This window comes from Hypanus sabinus, chromosome 9 (genome assembly GCF_030144855.1).
Source record: "Hypanus sabinus isolate sHypSab1 chromosome 9, sHypSab1.hap1, whole genome shotgun sequence".
NCBI classification, from domain to species: Eukaryota; Metazoa; Chordata; class Chondrichthyes; order Myliobatiformes; family Dasyatidae; genus Hypanus; species Hypanus sabinus.
The window spans coordinates 124654740-124669469 of record NC_082714.1 but is presented as its reverse complement, the minus strand read 5'-3'; the positions used below and the strand labels follow the sequence as shown (position 1 = coordinate 124669469).

The following is a 14730-nucleotide window of genomic DNA, read 5'->3' as shown; positions in this document are numbered from 1 at the left end:
AGTTCAAGTTTGCAGATAACACAATGTTAGGTAAGGAAGTGAAAGTGGGTGGGAAGCAAACAAAACTTGTGAAAATACAGATTGGAATAATGTAGAAACAACGTTGGAGAATAGGCTTATTCCTTCTGGCAGGTAGAACAATATTCTGTTTTTAAATAAAGCCGCGAGAACCTAGTAAATTTGGTATAGTTAGTTCATGAAATGCTAAATATGTGAATATTGCAGAAAACAGGCAAAAATGCAAGTGATACATTAGTCTTTACACTAATAAGCTTGGACTACAAATATAAATAAGTTTTGTTGTTTCTCCATAGAATGATGCTCCAAACATACCTTGAGCCCCATGTGAAAGTCAAAGTCAAGTTTATTGCCATATGTTCAATTATCTTTAGGTACAGATGCAATGAAAAACTTATTTCCAGCAGCCTCACAGACATGTAGCATCATATAAGCAGCATTCACAGAAATACATATATAAAACAAAAATTATACACAATATTTACGAGAAAAAAACATTTAGAAAAGTCAATTTTAATGCCAGATGATCGAAATCGTCAGTGTTGCTGAAATGAATAGAGTTGTCTGTAATGTAATAGGCTGCGTCCACTAATGCCTGCAGCTGTTTATATTTCCATGCATTTGAATTGCCATACCAAACATCACTGGCCTCCTAAGAAAGTAAAAATGCTAGCACACCTTTCAAATCATTGCATTGAGATGCTGGAGCCAAGACAGCTGATCTAATATGTTAATATCCAGGAGTTTAAAGCTGTTGATTGTCTCCATTACTGATTCCCCAATGTTGACCAGTGATTCACCCTCCTTCCCCTTCCTGAATTCGACAATCAGCTCTGCAACAGTTTGGTCTCCTGCACACATGAACCGATACATTTGGTGCAGAACATCATGTGACTGATTTCTGAATCAAAGAACTGAAAAGTGAAGGCAGATCAAATAAAATGGCCTTTATTTATGGGAATTTAGGACACCGAGAACTAATTTCATTTAAGCATGCAGGATTCTGAAAGATGCCAGTTGCTTATACATGAGCGTCAAGAACCAGGGACATCTCTTAGGAGTCAACCACAATTTGTTTATAGAGGGTTATCTTTGCAAATCACATCTGGGAACTGGACATGCTTGGTAGGATGCAAGAATGAAAGCAATTGATTATAGGGAACTAGGGGAATTTAAGGTTTTGGGCAGGAAATCTGATGAGATATAGGATTTACAACTGGCTTAACTGAATGAAGCAGCAAACTGGAGATTTCTAGATGGGGTGATCTTAGACCTTTCCATCCTAAAACACTCAGCAAACTTTTCACTCCTTCAGGTCTGGTCTCAGTGACACCACCACTTGTTTGCCCATCAATGACAATCCTATCTTAAGCAATGCAAGGGTCTAACTTCAGGAATCCCCTTCCTAAACATTCTCATTCTATTTTTGTTTCTCATCATAAACATTTTGTACTTCAGACACGGTCTTCTATAATGCTCTTTTCGGGTCCCTCTTTGGATTGGAAAATGGCAAATGAAATACCGCTATTTAACTTGTTATTTCCATATTTATTTAAACAACTCTATCTTCAGAATTGAACATCCACTCTTATTTATATCGAATTGCCTCTCAGCTTTCTCATCTCCAAAATCACAGTATTTCTGAATCACCTTTGAACTTTTATACATCTTCTGTGAACCCTTCTCTAATGTCTGATTATTCCTACAAATGGGATGACCACAATTGAACATAATAATAGTTAAAGCCAGATAAATGTCTTATAAAAGTTTAGCATGAATTTATTGCTTTTGTACTCAATGCCTCTACTTACAAGGCTGAGAATGTGACTACTTTACTAATCATTTTCTCAATCTGCTGTGGCAAGCGATTTGTTTCTCACAGATCCTTTAGTTTTTTCCCTTTCAGATCGATTCTGCATTGCCTTTCCTCATGTTTGCTTCCAAAATCCACTACTTTATTTTTTTACATTAAAATTCAAGTGCTGTGCCTCTTCCACCATCATGCTTTATACCTCCAATCTGTCACATGCTTTTTGCAGTCCACAATACTGTTTAGTCTTTTGCAAAGTGAGGGTCACTACTGGAAAAACATGAGTGATGAAATGTGGAATCGTTTTCCTTGGAAGGAAAGACAGATCTGAGAATTTCCTTATTATTAAAAATCAAAGAACTATGTAGGAACAGAAATATGAGTCCATGCAGAGAAATCACAGAAGGCATGAATATCAAGAGTAGTTTTTATGACTAATTTATTACAGTCCAGAGAAACAGAATGGACTTCCTGCTCCTTTAAACTGCTTTCCACATTGCCCATAACAAAACACTAAACACATCACATACATAAACTACACAAATCCAATGAATGCAGGCAATTAAAGGTTCTGCAGAAAAGTATTAATTGTACATTGAAATGAATTGCATTGAGCTAAAAAGGAGTTTCAGTAAGCAGGATGACAGTATATTATAATTGTACAGAACTCTGGTTAGACTGGGTTTAGATTATTACATTGTTAGGGCACAAGAATCCAAAGAATATACAGAGAGCATATTTAATATTCACTTATGGCCTAAAAGGATTCATTTATGAAAATAGATCACTCTAGCTCAAGTATCCTATATAGAATCATAGCAATTATTTAAGCAAGAAAGATCCTTTGACCTATTGAGCCCACAACAGTTCTGCAATTTTAATCCAATTAGTTACTCCCCACAATCTTCTTTTCTCCTACAAATATCTACCCAATAATGCCCTTTTGAAAGCTTCAATCAAATCTGCTTCACCGCACTTTCAGACAGCTGTTCCACTTTCAGAAAGTCTATCATGACTGTCACCTTAATTCGATATTCTCTAGTTCTTGATGTTTCTAGCAATGGAAACAACTAACCTTAACTCAATTTAGATCTCTGATAATCTTTACCTATTTTAATCACATCACATCTCAATCTTCTCTGGTTCAAGAAAATGAGTCATAGTTTAAATACAGAATATTAAGTGATGATCAAATAGAGATGTTAAGATAGCTGATGGGGGAGAATCCTGAACACAAAGGCCTAACTTTCAGACTTGGGACAATTCAAAGGTGATGTTATTTATGAAAACAAGGGAAATTTTAATTTCTCCTATAATCAGTTTGAGCCCAAAAGTCCACTGAATATAACAAAACCTGGATATATTCTTGTTGGTTAGCTATGAAGCAACAGAACTTTAATACATTCAAGAAGGCCAAAATTAACTACTCCCATTCAGATCAACTGCATTACAGATTGTCAAAAATATTATTGTGGACTGCATAAATTGTGTCAAGTGTATAGATTCTAGATACATAGATAACAAAATTCCACAGAAAGGTACAAATTGTGTATGGAAACATTCTGCATTCACTTACAGTAAACAGGAAATTCCATTTCCAAAATGTTTAGTATAGTTGTAATATATTCACAAGTCCTACTCCAGAAACTAGAATACAAAATTCCATGTGGGCACTCCAGAACACAGTTAAGTACTATTAGAGATGCTATCTGTTGTTAAACTGAAGCCACCGCTGCATTCCTGGGATGCAAAAGTTTCCAACATGGTTTTAAAGAGCAGTGAAGATATTATCCCTCTGACTTGGCCTACATTCGTTCCTTAAACATCCTAGAAGGTTGGATGGTTATTGTCACATGTCTGGCTGTAGCAAATTGTTTCTGACTGCCACATTTACCATTATTGCATATTAGGAAAATATTTCTTTAGCTGTGAAGCAATAGGAACATTGTGAAAGCTTCCATATAAATTCAGGAGTATAGTCACTACCTCATAATTCTATGCCACGCACCACAAACAGCAGAGGCATTTATAGATTTTTGATCTGAGTGGAGTCAGATCTTTTATTCCTTATGCACACTCTCCATTAAGCCAAAAGCAATCTGATAAGCCCTCAGTAATGACAAGACGCAATATAAACACACCCCTAAGAGTCAGTGATTTTGCAAGCAGAACAAGTATAAAAAACATCTTACAGTTACCTTAGTGTTAAGTTATGTATTAAAGCCAATGCTGAAAGATCAATTGGAACCTGACACAAGGTTATAGTAAACAAAAGTTTAACTTGTTCAAATCAAAATGGCAAAAAATATGCATTGTAAATGGAATACATTAAATTTAGTTCAGTGTCAGAGATCTGGTGTACATGGCATTCCAGCTATGGAAAAAAAATCTATGAACTTCACAATGTCTTTAAAAAGTGCTCTCAGTAATGTAAACACATAATTCAGAGTATGTGTTTATCCAAGTTCATACGCAATTCAACCTTGGGCTAAGACAAACCCTCAAATTTTAGCAGTGCCAAATGTTTTATTCATATAAGCAGTCATAAAATTATTTAAGTTTTCAACAAAAAATGATAAGCCGAAAGCAAGATAGGGATTTCCTTCAGAAAACACACTTGTTCACCTATTGCAAGTAAAAAATAATTATGAAACACCATCACATTAGAAAAAGACAAAAGAAAAATTGCACATCAATACCAAGGCTTGTTTGTATAAACATTTGACAGCATTATGTTAAATCCAACATCAACTGTTCTCTCTCATTCACTTGTAGTTACAAATGGTTTTGCTGAAGATTCTGAAGTACCCTCTTCTGCATCGCTGGTATGAATTAATAGATCAAAGCAGCTTTTATGTACACATATCAGCCCTTGAAAAATATAGCAGCAGTTTAAATACCTTAAGGTGCATATTGTAGGACAAGAGATCACAGTGAGCAATTATATGTCAACAAAATTTTCATTCTGCCAGCTTTCAAAATATTCCTTGCATAGATTTTTCCAGGGCTGATCATGCATCATTTTTTCAGATTATACAATTTATCGGTATACAGAATAATTTTTACTAGATTTGAAACTGAGCTGGCTGTTGGGAAAGAAATTGTGCGACTTATTTTTGCTGCATAAATCCAAATGATAACCACTCTTACAATCATTACAGGAGACCTTAGAACAGTTCATACAAGTGAACTTTGCACCAGGTTTGTCACAAAATCCACAGCGCAACATATTGGTACTCTTGGAACTGGGTAAGTGCTCTTGATACGGTGATGTGGTACCATGTGCACATTTCTCTTTCAGTGTAGAAGTTGCAGACAGGTCAGTTTGAAAGGATGAAGAACGTGCTAAGATACTCACTGTTTTTGGATATTCGTGTCTACAAGGGCACTGGTTACAAAGAACATTGTCACATTTTTGGCAACTTGAGGTTCCACTAGATATTCCACACATTTGGCACTTCAATGCAACTGTGCTTGCTATACTTTCTTTGGTAGTACGTGGAGCTTCATGGTACAGAGCTCTTGCTTCATTACTTTTTATCAACCTTGTACTGTGACTGTTTGCTGTTTCTGTCCATCTTTGTGGTAAAGTGCTTCTGGGATCTTCAGCTGTGTAAAGATCCAAATCATCAAATGTATGGTAAGGAGTGTTAAAATTGGATTCTGCTCTCCAGCTACCATTGGGAGATTGCAAGTATTCCTCTGAGCCTCCACGAGGGGAACTTGACATAGCAAGAAGTGATGGAGTAGGACGAAAAATTTCATCAGTTATGTCATCAGAAGAGTCATAAGCTGCTTCTTTTTTACGATGTGCAGGTGTCAAATGAATTTTATTTAACTGCTTTTCCAAAGTAGTTTCATCATTATCGACAGGTGAAGCTTTGTACATCAAGTGTTTTCCGAAATTGTTTGTTAACCGTTCATTGTCTGATCGGCGGAAATCCATTTGAACCATTGATGTATGCAAGCCTTCCATTGACCTTCTTTGTCTTTTCATGGCGTCTATGCAACCTTTCACATCATCTGTGCTGTTCTTACGTTCTTGCACTACATTAAGCTCTGAATAACCCCTCATTCTAATTTGTGAATAAATTTCAAGTAAATTCTCACACTCAATTCCAGCCAAGAAAAGTTCAAAAGAAATGAATTTCACATGGTTAGTGTTTACTTTGCTTTTCAGTTCATACATTTCCTTTTCATAGTCATATCCTATGAAATACAGGATATTAAATACATCATCTTCACACATTGCGGATTTGATATAGTAGACAAAATGCCCTGTAAAAGTCTACAACAGAAAGAAAAGTAAATGAATGGTATTCTTAATCACATTACAATTGTTAACTTTACCTGCAATCTACATACTGTCATTTTCCTGTAGCTGTACTAAGTTGGGAAGGTAAATTGATAAAACAGGCATTAACCAGGAACGTTTCAAACTTGAACTCAACTATGAATGTGAAAAATTGGTAAGTTATTAACAATTTACAGCGTTTTGAAAAAGTATTCAGCCCCCACAACTAGCTTCCCATATTACTGAACATGAGGAAATCTGCAGATGCTGGAAATTCAAGCAACACACACACAAAATGCTGGTGGAACACAGCAGGCCAGGCAGCATCTATAAGAAGCACTATGGACGTTTCGGGCCGAGACTAGTCCTGACGAAGGACTTTCTCCTTATAGATGCTGCCTGGCCTGCTGTGTTCCATAGCATTTTGTGTGTGTTGCTTCCCATATTACTACCTCATTTTCTAACTTTAAAATATATTGAAGTAGGATTTTTGAGCTAATCTACAAAACATTACGCATGATGTCAAATCAAATGAAAAATTCCAAAGCCTGTTAACAATTCACTAAAAATCAGAAACCCAAATTGTGAAGCTGAAATAGTATTTTCATCCCCCTTGTAATTACCACACTAACTTCCTCAATAGCAATTTATTACCTGACTAACTCACCTAGTGGGGGGGGGCAGGGGGGGGGGGAAGAGGAGAGAAGAATTTGCTGGTGTAAAAAATTGGATCATCTGTTTTCAATGAATTCATAAGAACAAATAACCACTCTCTGAGGACAAACAGTATGATAGATTTTCAACAGAACACACCAAAATGAAGTCAAAAGAGCATTCAAGTCAAGTCAGGGAAATGATAATAGCGAAACACAAATCTGGGGAAAGGTACAAGACCATCTCAAAGGCACTGTACATACCACAGAACTCAGTGCAATCCATCATGATAAAGTGGGAAAATATGAAACCAATCTGCCTAAATCAGACTACCCCTCTAAACATAGTAGCTGGAGAAGAATTGCCCTTCTGAGAAACAACTGTGACACCAGTCACTGAGTGAGCTGCAAGATGCAGCTGGAGATGAAGCTCATAGCTCCAGAATCTCTAAGGCATTGCAGAAAAAGAATATTTATGGAAGAATGGCAAGGAGGAAACTTGGCTTTAAAAAAAAAGCATATCCATGCCTTTCGACTTTTCAAAGCATCACTTAGAAGATGCTGTAAAGATGTGGAAGAAGGTCTAATGGTTGGAAGAGACAAAAGTGCAACTTTCTGGCCTCAAAACTAAGCAGAATATATAACATAAATCTAATACTGTGCATCAGCCAGGTAACATCATCCCTACTGTAAAATATCGTGGAGGTAGCGTCATGCTATAGGGATGCTTTTCAGCAGCAAGGACTATGAATCTAGTCAAGACTGATGGGAAGATGAATGCTGCTAAATACAGAGAGATTCCAAACCTCTCACACAAAGCTTAAACTGGGGAGGAAATTCATCTTTCAGCAGGACGACTCAAAGCACACTGCCAGAGCAGCTATGAAGTGTCTTCAAATTAAGAAAATTATGTCCTTTAGTGGCCAAATCAGAACCCTGACCTTAAGCTAATCGAACTTATCTGTCAAGACTTCAAGATTGCTGCCCACTGCCACTCCCCAACCTGGCAAAGTTAGAGCAATTTGGCAAGGAAGGAATGGGCATATCTTGTTCCATCACATTGTGCAAAGCTAATAGAGATCAATTCAAAAAGACTACTGGCTGTAATAGATATGAGAGGTATCAACTAAATATTGAGCAATGAATACTTTTGAACTGCTGACATTTCAGTTCTTGTACTTTTTGATTTTTATGCTTTACAATTTTCCCTGTATTTTGGGCTGTGTTATGAAAAAGGAACATGTGACTCATGAATAAAAGTGCTTAGATAAATTTATCAGAAGTCTGTGGTTTTAATACTCATGTGAACAAAGGGTTAGGAGCTGAATACTTTTTCAAAGCACTGTATGTTCCATAAAAACAAGCAGGAAATGCCTTTTCTACATTTAGGACATCTTGTTGCCAAAGTATAAATATACAGATCAAACATTTGCTCTAAAATGATAACGTCCATGCTGAGTTTGCACATTTTTTATGTCTGCCTAGGTTTCACCCGACTGCTCCATTTTCTCCCACATGCCAAAGACTTAATGATTGGTATGTTGAGTAGTTACTGAACATTGACCCTAATATAGGTGCATCGCAGAGAATCAGGAGAGTTGACAAAGATGCAAGAGGAAAAATGGGTTTAGTATAAATGGATGTGTAATGATTAGTGTGAATGAGGTCAGCTGAAGGGCTTGTTTTCAATCTTGTACAGTTACTGAGGGAATTAAATAATTTAAACTCATTTTAAACTCAGAACTTGATTCCGCTATCCCTGTAACTCACAGGCCCCTCAGCTCCTTTTATAGTCTGACTATGAGTTGACAATTGCTGTTTCCTTAGTCTTTTCTTTGTTCTCTCTGCTCCTCTTTCTTCTGTTTTCTATTTTTGTAACACTGAATGATCATAAGCAACAATTTTTATGCCTAACTCTTCACTTCCAAAGTATCTTCAGATCACAAAAGTATCAGGTCTAACACAGTGAAAGCAAATGAATTTATTAAACTGCCACGCAACAGCTCAAAAAGGTGCATTTAAAATGTGTTGGTGTTTAAAAAGTCCAGAAAATTTGCCAGTCCTGCTCAACAATATCAAATATCTAAAGGGTATTTTGCTATAGTTTTGCTATAATACAGCCAATTTGATTTATTCCATTAGTGCATTTTTTAAAATATGTACAGTGCAAGCAGAGCATTTTGTAATGCTGTGAGTATATAGAGAGAAATCCATTAAAGGGCATAATAGTGAATAAGAGAATATTAAATTTGAGTAGAACTTGTAATTAGGATGTTACAAATACAGCTTCATACAAAATGAACTGATATTCTACAACATCATTTTGGAGAACAGTGCAATAGTTCACCCAAAAAGGACAGAATACTTGAATGAGAAAGAGCTGAAGAAAGGGTTAAGCCAAACCTACAGAAATAAGGAATGAGTTTCTGACATTTATCAGTGAAGATTAACCAATCTATCATGGTCAGGTAGGATGATATGACTGCAAACAATGATTCTCAGTGAAACTAAAGGGCAAATTAGTGGCAATAGTAGTTGTAGTGCAGAATAACCTCTACATATTGGTACCAACGACATAGGTAGGAAAAGGGAGGAGGTCCTGAAAACAGACTACAGAAAGTTAGGAAGGAAGTTGAGGAGCACACCTCAAAGGTAATAATCTCAGGAGTACTGCCTGTGCCACATGACAGTGAGTAAGGAATAGAGTGAGGTGGAGGATAATTGCATGGCTGAGGGATTGGAGTAGGGGGCAGGGATTCAGATTTCTGGATCATTGCGACCTTTTTTGGGGCAGGAGCGACCTGTACAAAAAGGACGGGTTGCACTTGAACCCAAGGGGACCAATATCCTGGCAGGGAGGTTTGCCAAGGCTGTTGGGAAGAGTTTAAACTAGAATGGCTGGAGGATGAAGAGATGGAGGAAGGGGTGGTTGGCTCACAAATCCAGAAAGCTTGGAGACAATGCAAGAGGGAGGATAGGCAGGTGACAGAAAAGGGATACGCTCAGACCGATGGTTTGAGAAGTGTCTATTTTAATGCAAGAAGCATCATGAATAAAGCAGATGAGCCTAGAGCATGGATCAGTACTTGAAGCTAATATGTTGTGGCCATTACAGAGACTCCGATGGCTCAGGGGTAGGAATAGTTACTTAAAAGAGTGCCGGGCTTTAGATGTTTCTGAAAGGACAGGGAGGGAAGCAAAAGAGGTGGGGGTGTGGCACTGCTAATCAGAGATAGTGTCATGGCTGCAGAAAAGAAGGAAGTCAAGGAGGGATTGTCCGAGTCTCGCTGGATAGAAGTTAGAAACAAGAAGGGACAACAAAGAGGTAATAGAGCTGCTATTAGACTCATTTGTGGATTTGAATGAATACACCATGATTGTCACAGACTGTAATAGTTGTAGATGACTCTGTCCCCATAAAATCTTTCAGAGTCTTCCTCAACCAGTAGCCCTGGATCTCTAATGGCCAGATCAGAGAATTTCAAGTCTGGCGACCAAGAAAGTTACAAAAGGTCTCAGTACTTGGACAACTTGGAAGTAGTTACAGAGGAGATGTCAGGGGTAAGTTGTTGCTTTTTTCTTTCTTTCCCTTTTTAGAAACGCAAAGAGTGGTGAATGTGTGGAATAGGCTGCCAGCGACGGGGGTAGACGCAGTACGAAAGGGTCTTTTAAGGAACTCCTGGATAGGTACATGGAGCTTAAAAAATAAAGGGCTATGGGTAACCATAGGTAATTTTTAAAGTAAGTACATGTTCGGCACAGCACTGTGAGCCGAAGGGCCTGTTTTGTGCTGTAGGTTTTCTACATTTCCATAAAAAAATGTTGTACTGTTTAACTGGACGATTATACAGATGTTAAACATACAAATTCACAGCACAGAAACAGTGATGGGGTGTTGAAATTCTGCCATTTGTACATATACAAATCCTTGCCCTATGTGTTCCCAGTTATGTTAACAAAGGGATATAGCAACAAAAGAAGAGGGATAGATCACTGGGAAATATAGAATATAAAAAGGAAATCACTGGGATGGAAGACATGATTGAATAGGTCATATGAAGTGAAATTAAAGGAAGGCAGTTTTATCAAAATGGACAACAGAAAAAAGCATTAGAGGAAACTAGTACATTCAACTGTGTCAAAGGGCTTCAGTGAAGTAAGAATGCTCTATGCACATAGTTGCCTTTCATGATTGAAGTGGATAATTCTAATCCTTTAAAGAGTGATCAGAATATCCAGGGGTTTCAAACTTGAATAAAAAGCAACAGTTTGTAGTGAACAGGAATGACAATAGGTTTTTCTGTGAAGACTCGATACCTCAGGAATGAAAGAATTGTTTCACATTTTAGAAATATTTTCTTAATTTATTCATGATAGCCTGGTGGTTAGCCTGTCATTTTACAGTGCCAGCGATCACCAATACTTAATTCCCGTGACTGCCTGTAAGGAGTTTGTACATTTTCCCTGTGATCACATGGATTTCCTCAGGGTGCAACTGTTTCCTCACATATTCCAAAGGGGGTCAGGGGTCAGGGTCAGTGATTTGTGAGCATGCTACGTTGATATCAGAAGTATGGCAATACTTACAGACTGCCCAGCACTGTTTATCTTTGTGTACATGTGACATAAAGCTAATCTTTAGATTTAGACATCACTGTATTCTCAATTGCCCGAGGAAGCCAGATCAAGATGACAATTTGAGTCAGGCACACTGCTATAGGTTGGAGTTATAAGCGGACCATTATTATTATTATTATGGATGACAGTTTGCCTTCTCTGATAAATAGAAACATAGAAAACCTACAACACAATACAGATCCTTGGTAACTAAATGTTTTTGTACAATTCTATAGCTTAATAGCTTTTTATTCAAGTTTTTATTACTGTAATTTAAAACCCAAAATAGCCATGGTGGCATTTGAATTTTTTAATGTAATTTGCAATTACAGAATTTATCCTATAATTAATCTGTCAAAACTATTTTGTGGCATTAAGTTTAATACTGTACCTTTATAGTTTTAAATTCCTTTTTCCAAGGGTAAAGAAAGAGGTTGATGCAGAAGGTTTCCAGAACTCCAAAGGCGGTAAGAATTGCATTTAAGCTTGATGTTTTGACCGCCTTCAAAGAATTCTCCACAATATCATAAAATCTGAATAACTTAAATCTTTCTGATGGTTCTTGGCGATATAAGTCAAGTAAGGATGTAGCCATCTTCTTAAGGCTTGCATCCTCTACGAGATCATTTTCACTTAATTTCAATTCACAAATCTGTATGTATTTCCGATACAGTGAGTCTCTGATTTTACTTGGATCCATTAGGAGCTGCTTGTGTGGTCTGACGTTTCCTACAACTCATCCATGACTCAAGTTGTTTTCAGGCAAGGAGTGGATTCAATGTTATAATTCAAATACCTGGTATACTGATTGATCTACCTGCAACATAAAAGGATAATGAATTAAAAAAATACACTGCATACTATCATTCCAGATCAACAAATTGACACAGAAACTGGTAAATAAAACAGTTAATTGCACTTTATAGGAGCAGAATTAGGTCATCTGGCCCATGGATTCTGTTCCACCATTTTATCATGGCTGATCCATTTTCCCTCTGGTACTTTCTCACCATATCCCTTCATGGACTGACCAATCAAGATCACGACAGGAAATATCAACAAAAAAAATGAATTCTGCAGTTAAACTGCAATGCAGTTTTTTTTTGTTCAAATTGAGATGCAATATGCTTTTGTTCCTGGGGTCCAAATGTTGTAATTAAGGAATAAGCACTTCAAAGAATCATCTATTAATATTTTTAATGATAAACTGTGTTGGCACGTGGTCTACTGGGCAAGGCATCAGACTAGTAACCTGAAGGTCACTGGTTCCAGCCTCAGCTGAAGCAGCTTGTTTGTGTCCTTGAGCAAGGCACTTAACAACACATTGCTCTGCGGTGCCAAGCTGCATGGGTCCTAGTGCCCTTCCTTTGGACAACATCGATGGCGTGGAGAGGGGAAGGCCCTTGGGCAACTGCCGGTCTCCCATACAACCCTGCCCAGGCCTGCACCCTGGAAACTCCAGGTGCAGATCCATGGTCTCTTGAGACTGACGGATGCCACCACCAAACTGTGCCACACTTGACAGTAAAATAAGAATTGAGCTAGGAGTCATAAACACTATTGAAACATTTCTTAAGATTCTAATACATATCTAATCTGTTTGTATAACCAGTTATGAACTATGTAATTCTTAAGGTTTCATTTACTACCCTGAAAGGTAGATTTTGGATCATTTACTGTTATTTCCCCATCCATAATTTAAAGACCTTAATAGTTCATATATCTTCCAAATGCACAACTGAAATAAAACATCATTGAAGAGTTGTACAGAAGATGCATATTTTATATCAATTACAATTTCTTTAAATAGGAAGCATCACACAGGTTTATCATCCTTCAAAACTCAAGGGGTGTTGTCAAAAACTAAACTAGTTGGTTTTTGGTATCTACAAGTCCTTAGGTTGCATCTATTAAGCCACAACCCTAGGAAAGAGTTTGGACGTAATCGAAAAGAAAAGGGTTATCATAGATAGAGCACTACCATGTTAAACATAGAGATGTATTCTAGCAGCACACACAAAATGATGGAGGAACTCAGCAGGCCAGACAGCATCTATGGAAAAGAGTACAGTCGACGTTTCAGACTAATACCCTTTATCAGGACTGGAGAAAAAAAGGTCAGAGTAAGAAGGTGGTGGTGGTGGAAGGTTGTGTTTGGAAATGTATTCTAGATCACCTAAATATTCCCAACAGCAAAAATAAGTTTTAAATTGATTCTGAATGCTGTTGTACTGTAGCATACAAGTCTACCCTTCCTGTTGATACTGTTCACCAAAACTGGATTCCTGGAACGGCGGCTTTTTATTTCAACAGGTTAAATCCGAGCTGTTCTAATATCATGTTCGTCAAACAGTAGGACTCGCTCCCTCGACATGGATTAAATGCCCCTATCTATTTACAGTCCCCAAGATTAACATGATTTCATATTGAACGACTATATTATTTTTCGGCATCACATTACAGTCCACAATATTTTTATCTAGACTTCCTGATTGCTTAGGTAAGTTGGTTGGCGGTTTTTAAGTTTAAGACACCAATTAGCGGGTAGAAATTCTCTTGACCACAAGCAGAAATATAAGAGCAGCTACTGGAAGGCAAGAACCTCACGCAGAGTCACAACAGGCCCACTGCCATTTGAATCACTGAAAGCTGTCCTCTAACGTGACGGCGCCATCTTTGCCTCAGCCATCATCACTTACTCCTCAGTTTGATTCATTCCTGCCTTACGCGTAACAACCGGCTCTTTTCTTCCGCCGCAGTGAGATACCGATGCAGGTCACACACGGTACGGGCTCACTGACCACTCACAGCCATTCGATCACCAACCGCCAGCAACAACACGGCGGACAAGTACCCGCCACCTCCAATTGGTTGGAAATCATTTCCGGCTCCGCGTGCTCGGGAGGAAACGCACAATGCGCCTGCGCACCGGGAGACCCCCCCCCCCCGAATTTACATGAGCTGTTCAGCGCGCCTGCGTGAGAGGTGACCGTCCGAAGTGTCTGCCCGCACATGCGCACATCGCTTGCAAGGAATTCATTAGATTGGTACGTACGGTCGTCGTTAAATTGATAACTTGCATCTTAACGTGGTTTGATGAAGACCCCAATATATTATTTTTACTGTAGAATCAGCCACTCCATTTGTACGCAACAATGAAGGTGCTTCCGTCGCCATGACATAGAACAGTGCAGCGCCGGATTAGTAATTAGTAAACTAGTAGCTAACTAATCTCTTCCGCCTACCCAATGTCCATATCCTTACATTTTCCTCACAGTCATGTATCTATCTAAACGTCTCTTAAAACTCTTCAATGTTTCTGCATCTACCACAATCCC

At 38.0% G+C, this 14730-nt stretch overlaps 1 protein-coding gene across 1 annotated transcript; it reads right to left on the bottom strand.

Annotated features, from left to right (window-relative positions):
• Positions 1–346: 346 nt before the first annotated feature.
• spata2 (spermatogenesis associated 2) lies at positions 347–14281 on the bottom strand. The gene is made up of 3 exons (XM_059980515.1): positions 14092–14281; positions 11784–12209; positions 347–6116 (listed from the first exon to the last, which is right to left on the bottom strand). The coding sequence occupies exons 2-3, from the start codon at positions 12090–12092 to the stop codon at positions 4869–4871; spliced, it is 1557 nt and encodes a 518-aa protein (XP_059836498.1). The 5' UTR covers positions 12093–12209; positions 14092–14281; the 3' UTR covers positions 347–4868.
• Positions 14282–14730: the final 449 nt, after the last annotated feature.

What these genes read in the sequence shown, in the direction of transcription:
- spata2 (XM_059980515.1), bottom strand. Translation starts at nt 12,092, where the DNA reads ATGGATCCAAGTAAAATCAGAGACTCACTGTATCGGAAATACATACAG. An exon ending in AGGAATTTAAAACTATAAAG is followed by an intron (nt 6,117 to 11,783) that starts GTACAGTATTAA and finishes TTTCTGTTGTAG; the next exon opens with ACTTTTACAGGGCATTTTGT.